Source organism: Haemaphysalis longicornis, unplaced genomic scaffold (genome assembly GCF_048455015.1).
Source record: "Haemaphysalis longicornis isolate Haplotype H1 unplaced genomic scaffold, Haemaphysalis longicornis Haplotype H1 scaffold_1, whole genome shotgun sequence".
In the NCBI taxonomy this organism is placed as follows: domain Eukaryota; kingdom Metazoa; phylum Arthropoda; class Arachnida; order Ixodida; family Ixodidae; genus Haemaphysalis; species Haemaphysalis longicornis.
Window position 1 is genome coordinate 115,354,436 of NW_027526203.1, and position 8,722 is coordinate 115,363,157.

The window sequence follows — 8,722 nt, forward strand, 5'->3', positions numbered from 1 at the left end:
CGCCTACACATAGGCTTGTGAACACAAATTGGAAGAGGAGGCTGTAGTTCCGCACCATGGTGCTTCCAGGATCCCGGGACGGAATGATGTCGTGGATAGCTTGGCGAGGAGCGCACAGAGGGGTGGCATGCACTGTCGGTGCTCGGGAGGGGGCCACCTGGGTTCGCCACTGGTTCACACCCTCCCACGTCACGACTACCTTTTAGATATCGCCTGTGAAAGCCCCTTCCCCGCGATACGAATGAGCAAGTAGGAGGAATAGCCTGCCGTCCTTCAGCATTATCCATGCAGAAACAAACACGACCTCTTTTTCTAAAAAAGAGGAGGAGAGACGAAAGAAAGCTTCAAAGCTTCACCTATTTCCGTCTCAGTTTTTTTTTTTTTTTTTTTTTTTTTTTGTGGTGTATCGATATTGCGTGCTCTGAAATTTGGAATGAAGCCAGCTGCCTGCTTTTCACTTCGGCTAAAATGCATACTAGACCAAATATACTAGACAGTGGCTCTCAACCATTTGCCTGTGCTGGGGTACTTCCTTGCTTGCACAGGTGATGACGGACGCGCGTTTGATGAGAAAAAGGGCACGTCACCAAAATTCGCGCTTGCGCTCCAGGTACCTTGTACACCAGCCCTTTTCATCAACGCATGCTCTTATGCCTTCCCTTATGCATGCTCTTTGTCTACCTTGTCTTTACAGCATTCGTGTTGTGCAAGAGAGGAAACACAAACACAAGAGAGCCTGCACAAACATTAAGCCCTCATCTTATCTGCTGCGACAGTTTCGCGGTGACTGCACGCGCTATATGCAGACAAGCAGAAGGAATTTTCATGTTTTGAGGTCAAGCCCCCTTTTTATGCTGCAGAATTTTTTACCGAAAATAAAAATGGTGGGGCGGGGGGGTTCTCACGGAACATTCTGTGGACCCCGGCGGTATCTTCGGGCTACCCCATTTGACGACCGCGCTGTACTGGGTTAAAAAATGAGCACAGTACAATGCACATTTTCAGCTACTTTAATCCAGCACCGCTAGCACCGCTAAGGCTGCGATGTTTTAAGGTTGTCAATGCCAAATATGTCGCCCGCGAGAAGGCGCTCTGCGGCAAAGTATACTTTATATCAAAGCCAACAATGGCTGCCAACGCCGATGACTAAAAGTGGCCGACCCTCTCCCCTCCTTCGATCCGTACCTGTGCAGCAGGAGAGCGAGAGTGGCTGAGAAGGAAGAGCAATTCACGTGACTCGCTAACCTCGCTCCACGGCGGGCCAAGCTAGCGTGGAGCGAAGTGTTACGTGACGCCGCCTTGAGCGCTCGCTCACCCAGCCGACGCGGAGCAGTTATTAAAAAAGTGTACGGCGTAACGTATGCTTACATTTTCTTAGTGCAATAGTACACCTGAGCAAGCGACTGCTTTGCCACGTTAACGTCTATAAGGACAAGGCTGGACCGTCATTTACCATCCTGTCACCTTATCGTCACGCGCCTTTTATTTATGAACCCTTTCGGCCCTAGTGGTGTCAATGGACGCCATCACCTAAAATTTCCTATAGCGCATAGAGAACAAAACCAAAGCTGCTGGTTTTCTTGGGAATTGTTCTCCAATAATGCCTGTTGCGATAGATATCACTGCTGTTTCATTTTAGTGGCGCTGGGCATTGCAAAGAAGAAGGATCTCCAGTGAAGACGAAATTACGACATTGAGGCTGAAAAAAAATGGTGGTCTGACTTTTATTCTCAAGCTTGTAAATCTCTTTGGGCACTACAAACCTCATTTTTTGTTTGTAGGTTCACGTAATCATAAGGGTTTAGGAAAATATGCAAAATCGATGCCTCTGCTCAACATAAAATTTTTAATTGGCAAATGTCCTGATTAATTGCCTCATTATTACATCGGTTAATATTTGCAGTTCTAGCTCATTATTTGTTTGTGGGCTTATGGGACCCTAAAAGTTAAGAAAACACACAGAAAACGTTGTTTTGCTTGAAATAAAAAAAAAATCAGGGCTGAAATGGTTAACAAATTATATCAGTCCATTTATGTTAGCCCATTTCATCACGCTTCACATTTTTATACTTAATAAAACTACTTGAATGAATGAATGAATCAAATCTTTATTAACAACATTTTACCGCACGGCACACATTGTCAGTGGAAGAGCCGCAAAATAATACATTGTATTAAAAATTAAAAGCAGCAATGCAAGCCACCTCGTTTTTTAAACCTCGCAAGAATGTGAACCATAATTTTTACGACACTCATAACTATAAACTCAGGACGCGGGTTCGATTCCCGGCCGCGGCGGCCGTTTTTCTAATGGCGGCTAAAAGCAAAAACGCCCGTGTTTTCGAGATTTCGGCGCACGTTAAAGATCCCCAAATGGTCAAAATTAATCCAGAGCCTCCACTACGGCGCACCTCATCGCCTGCGTAGCGTCGGCGCGTTAAACCTCACAATCATCATAACTATGGACTACCAGTGATGTTAGTTCTGTTCTTCCGCAGTTTGCTCACGACAGAGATTGCACCTGTTTTTTACTTTGCGTATTTTTCTACACCCCTTCCCCCTTTTCTGTTGTTAGGCCCTGCCCCTCGGCGGCAAGCTACCTAGCGCAGAATTAACCTTGCACGCCGCCAGTGTGGTTCATGTAAATAAAAATTACCATAGTTTGTGTATATGTACAACCTTGTACAGTTCTTGAATATGTTTCCCTACGGGGGCCACATATACGTGTACAATAAGGCGCGCGTAGTTACGCTTTTCCCTTTCCCTTGCGCATTTCTGATCGCTTCTTTGTGCGACTCGCAGGCAAGGTGCCGTTCCCGGACGGTCCCTCGCCCGAGATTCGGATACTGTTCATGACTGATGGCTACGGCGACGGCAAGGGCTTCCACCTCGAGTACCGACAGCTGCCTTGCAAGTCAGCACTGCCATCACCTCCGGCCGGTGACAGCGGCACGGTGGGCAACAACGGCGGGGGCACAGCTGCAGCCAGCTCGGACCGGAAGGCACACTGGGTGAAGGGCTTTCGGGAGAAGGCGGAGCTCGTCACTGCGAGCATATTTGTCGAGAATCGAAGGAACACCTCGAGCAAGAGCTAGTTCAGCTGGGACCCTCCTTCCCCTCACAGGCGTCCTGAAGAGCCACGCTGGATCGTTCTGTACAGCGACTCTTGCACGATTCAGCAAAGGTTGGGAAAAGTGGTCCGTTTGTTGCATGCGGATATTTTTTCGCGCAGGAAACCTTGCACAGAGGGGAGCAAATGTCTGACATCTTCTTCTGCCATGTTCAGCATGAAGAACACCTGTTCACGACCGGAACTTGCCCGGTCATTCCCAGTGAATGTGACCCAGTACTTGGCTTCAAGGGGAAATATGAGAGTGCACTTATTGTTATGCATTAGCCTAATGAAAGGTCACTCTATCTCGTCTCTTCTCAATGAGCAAATTATTGTATCTGCTCTAAACCTTGCTTTTCTCATCCATTAAACTCTTACAAATCGCCGCAGGTTGGCTTCATCACAATACTCCAGAACGGCCAATCATCGTGACAAAATGTGCAAACTTGCCGAATGAGGCCAGCATGCGATTAGAGCAAAATATAGTATATGCGCTGTGACAACGGCGCAAGGCGTGCATCTACGCAGTTGCCACAGCGGAAATACTATTTTTTGCTCTAATCGCACACTGGACCGCGTCATTCGCTAAATTTGCACATTTGGTCACGATGATTGGTTGTTCTGGAGTGTTGTAGTAAAGCCCACCTGCGGCGATTTTCAAGAGTGTAGGTACCAACTTCCCTGCCCTGAGTTAAAGGGTTCATGTACAGCACCTCTTCAACCTGATAACTCGGCCTTTTTAGTGTGGAATAACCGGACAAGTATTTTGGCTGTAATTATGTATATTGTACAGTCTTTTTCTTTTCTTACAAAGGCCGTGTCCAGAAAAGTATTTTGAATTTTCCAGCTTTCAGAACATCTTTTCAAGGCTTAAGTAAAAAATGTTATGGGAGGCGTAACTGATTATAAGATCCATCCTGGCTTAAAGCGCAAGACAAAAGCAACACAGGAGAGAAAAACAAAGGTGAGCGCTTGTGTCTTCTCTGCTTTGTTGCGTTTGTTTGGCACTTTATTCCAAGATGAATGGTTCCCAGCTTAGCAAACTTTCTATCGTACAGCAACAGATTGTGAGTTCTTGGAGTGCAAACACTGAAAGAATCAAAATGTTCAGAGGAACCCTCATTCCCTGCCCTTCTGTAGCAATACCCCTGGCTGCAGCTTCAAATTATTTTCCACCCACACCGCCCCTGAAAAACAATTATAGTAACCTTCATTCGGGTTAAAACACAGTTGCCCTGTTTCTGCACAATATTTCAGTGCAAAATGGCCCACAGTTTGAGGAGAAGCAACAATTTCACTCCAGAAAGCTGGTATAGCATTGCAAAACATCTACAATTGTGTGTGACCAAAGTTATCGAATGCATGAGCATGGAATACCACATTGAATTTCTGCCCCCCAGGAGCAGAAATTCCAGGAGGCATCAGTCACCAGCATTATTCATCTCCGAGTACTTCATTTATAACATGATGGATGATCGCCATAGTGGCGCCATATTCTTTTTCTTTCTTTTTTGTTGTGAACCAAGGTAAGAGTGCGTACGTTTTCGGTTGATTTACAGACTTCGAAGCGTATCAAACAGACTGAAAACTCCTCTAGCTTCCGTGCACTTCATTTGTCTGCCTCCCAGCCTACCAACAGACATTTGTGAGCATTCCGATCATAGTGCCAATGCTTTTCTTATGACTTTGTCTGTGACCTTGCAACGCAGTAATCGTTGTGCGGTCTAATTTTAAAGCGTGATTAATTTTTCACATATAATGTTACCAACTATCACACATTGGAAAACCTAAATTATTAGTCCTAGATTCACCGCACATTGAAAAGAACACAACGTGACATTCAGTTTTCACAAGTATTACTAGAGCACTTTCTGCCCGCCATAAGTGCTTTAACTTACCACATACTATCAAAAAGAAAGTGATCTCACCCTCACTGAATTTCACGGCATCATTTTTGTTTACAAACACCTGTGCGTGGTCACGCATCTGTATCGCTATGAACGGTTCCACAAATGGTTCCTGGCTGCGTAGATATCAGTGATCCGGTACAACTGCCCTGAAAGTGGTCATATGCGGCCACCAATGAAACTGCCAGTCTCACCGTTCCATCGCTTTAGTAGAACTGCTGGGATTTGCAGCTCTGTTCATTGCGAAGAACTGAGTGCAATGTTTTTAGTGGGTCTGCAGCAGTGATCGCCTACAAGTATGAAATAAGACACAATTTATGCAGTCATACCTCTACAAATTTCGAATGGTTATTCTTTGACGCAAGCTCTTGTACCAATTTCATGTCGACTTGTCCAATGTGCACCAGAAATTGAACAAGCTAGTTGGTAGCACTGTTCAGAAAACACTGCTAAAAGCAACACATACTCAGCTGTCGAGGTCGTTCATTTTTTCGCGTCCCCATCAATCTCGTCCTTTCCCATATTCATCATTTGAAACATGTTTATTATGTTACTACAAATATTATAGGCAACAGTGCATGCAAGCAGCTGTCATAAAATGTCGACAAATATGTGTAGTCGTTTTTTATAGGATTAAGACTATTGCGTTATGGCTGCACGTATCAGTAAAACATGTACAACAAATCAATGAGTCATGGATTGCCTTTGCCTAATTCAATTATATTGCACCTGGCGTCGTCACGGTAGAGATTTTCCACATCTTCAGCATTAGATATGTGCAGCCGGCAAACGGGCTGTAGAATGCTTGTCGTAGCCATGTGAATAAATAAAATGTTTGAATCACAAAGTAGTTTTCTTTCTTGAGGAATACAAAACAGTGCCTGCCTTTAGAAATCAACGTCATCATCGTCGTCATCATCATAAGCCTACTCGCGTCCAATGCAGGACGAAGGCACCTCCCATTGACCTACAACTGCTCCTGTTCTGCGCTGCTCGAGTCCACAGTTTCCCCTCACGGGGCACCTTGAGCAAACTTGGTGACAGTATTGGCGACACCGTGGACCCCGAGCCCCCCCCCCCTCCCCAACATAAGCTGTAACCTACCGTGGTGATGGGTTGAAAGGTGAAGGGTAAGAAACCACAAACGGTGGCCGTCGGAGCCCAGGTCAAGCTCCGGCGGATTAGCTCCCTGTCTGTTTACCAGGCAGGGAGCTTCGGGACTTCGGGACCTGTACAGCTATCAGGGTAAGGCTGACGAAGAAAGTACCCCCGTTCTTTGCTTTTTCCTATGCCATATGGATAATTCAAAAAACCCCTCAAAACGCGATCTGTCCCTGAAAAGGGGCCGCACCGAAGTTTTCTTCCCATCCCTAGCTTCCAACCATCAACATTCCGAAACCTGACAACTATCCTCGATTCTTGGTTATAGAGGCAATTGATAAAACAAACCCTGTTTCTTCCAAGTCCTGATTCCTGATAACTACATTCCTGAAAGGAATCCTCGGAAAACCGTTCGATGCTAAGAAACTCCGTACCGGTGAAGTGTTAGTCAATGTCAACACTCAGCAACAAGCCACTAGCCTCCTGACCCAAACTCGCACGGCAGATCTGGACATCAGAGTCACACCCCACCATAGCCTCAACAGCTCTCAGGGTGATTTCCGAGACAGACATAATGAATAAGACCGAATCCGATCTGTTGGAAGGCCTGAAAGATCAGAGCATAACTGCAGTGAGGCGCACCACCATCAGACGAGATAATCAGGAAACCCCTACAAAGCATATAATCTTGACATTCAACCACTCCACACTTTCGGAATCCATTAAAGCAGGCTTCATCCGGGGCTACGTCCGAGCGTACACCCCGAATCCGCGTCGCTGCTCCTGACGCCCTAGGCGGTCGCGGCTAAAACGAAGGGCACCGGAAAGGGTGCCAATTACAGGGGGTCCGGTCCGCAGGGCACCCTCATGACGTCGGATGACGACATGGACGTCGAGCCGTTCCGACTTCCCTCACAGCGAAAGGAACGGGCTGCGGCGTCCAGGTAAGTAGAGAAGGTTAAAAAACCCTCCGAGAGTTAAAGCCCCGACATTCGACACATAAACATGCACATATTCCAGTCGCTCTAAACTTAAATAACGCGAAGAGAAAATATCATGCAAACAAACTGCAGAGACCTTCTTAAAAATGCTGATGTCTATGAGTTATTGCATTCCAGTCAGCCAAGTGTGATGTGTCTCCAAGAAACCCATTTAAACTCCAGGCACACAAATTTCTTGAATAGTTGCATGGTATTTAGGAAGTACAGGGATGGTGGTGGCACATCCTCAGGCGGTGCGGTCATCATTGCCCGAAAATTCTTGGCGTGCCACACTGTCCAACTATGGGTCATCCTAAAGACTGTGGCCATTACAACCATATAATCTTTATAGGCTTTTAACACTATGCTATCTTTACATCCCACCTGACTTCCAGCTCTCGAGCTCAGATTTCTAGGGTCTGGTAGACCAGTTACCCGAACCTTTCATTCTCATAGGAGACCTGAAAGCACATAACTCTCTTTGGGGCTCAGCTCGCACGGATGCCCGAGGCCCCCTTATAGATAAATTCTTAGCATCGTCGGGAGCATGTCTTTTCAACAAGAAACAGCATACATACTATAATATAAGCGACAACACTTATTCACATCATGGCTATTGGATCTGCAGTTCTCTTTTCATGTCTTGAGTAAGGTGTGGGCATGGACCCATACGGCAGTGACCAATTCCCCACCTAACTAACATATATAGGTAAAGGCCCACGCAATCTATCTTCCCAGAACAAGTTCAATGAAGCAAGAGCAAATTGGACTACATTTACAGAAACATCTACACTACACGTCCATAAGACACCTACACGTTGAACAGGCAACCTAACTACTCACGGCGCACATCCTCGACGCCGCCCAAAAGTCCATTCCCCACGCCTCTGGTTCCCTGCGCAACCAGAGGAGGCCGGGTGGAATGAGGACTGCAGGCGGGCGCAAGAGGCCCAGAACAAGGCGTGACGTATTCTTCGTCGGTAACCCAGGTCGGGAAACCTCCTTTTGTTCAAAAAAGCAAAGGCGTTTGGAAAACGTGTGCGCCGCGGGGCAAAACGATACAGTGGGCGTTCCTTTTTGACATCCATAAACTCATACATCGATACACACAAGGTCTGGACAAGAATACGGAAACTCAATAGACATCAGACACACAGCCTGTCCCTGGTTAGTACAACAGGGGACACACTGGAAGACCAGGCTAACGCACTCGCACAACACTCCCACCAAGCGTCCAGTTCAGCACACTAAACAAATACTTTCATGCAACACAAAACATCTGCAGAGAAAAAGTCCTTACATGACAAAGACAAATCAAAAACTTCTTACAACTCTGAATTCACACTCTATGAGTTGAGGGATGCCCTGAGCACATGTAAACATTCAGCTCAAGGCTCAGATAAGATTACATACACCATGACAGAACAGCTACACCCAGACACTCTTGAGACACTCTTACACCTATACTACAAAATATGGCTTTCGGGGAAGCTTCGAAAGTCTTGGAGGCAGGCCATTGTAGTGGCTTTCCTGAAGGAGGGGAAGGACCCATCCTCTGCTGCCAGCTATCGACCTATTGCCATCACAAGCTGCCCGTGCAAGCTTCTCGAGATGATAAACAG

General features: G+C 46.4%; 1 protein-coding gene across 1 annotated transcript in view; it reads left to right on the forward strand.

Moving 5' to 3' along the window:
* Nucleotides 1–5,851, forward strand: part of LOC144179414 (uncharacterized) — a 204,755-nt gene extending 198,904 nt beyond the window's left edge. Inside the window, exon 29 of the mRNA XM_077707767.1 lies at nucleotides 2,803–5,851. Coding sequence (XP_077563893.1) covers nucleotides 2,803–3,095 — 293 coding nt within the window. The 3' untranslated portion in view covers nucleotides 3,096–5,851. The remainder of the gene's footprint in view (nucleotides 1–2,802) is intronic.
* Nucleotides 5,852–8,722: the final 2,871 nt, after the last annotated feature.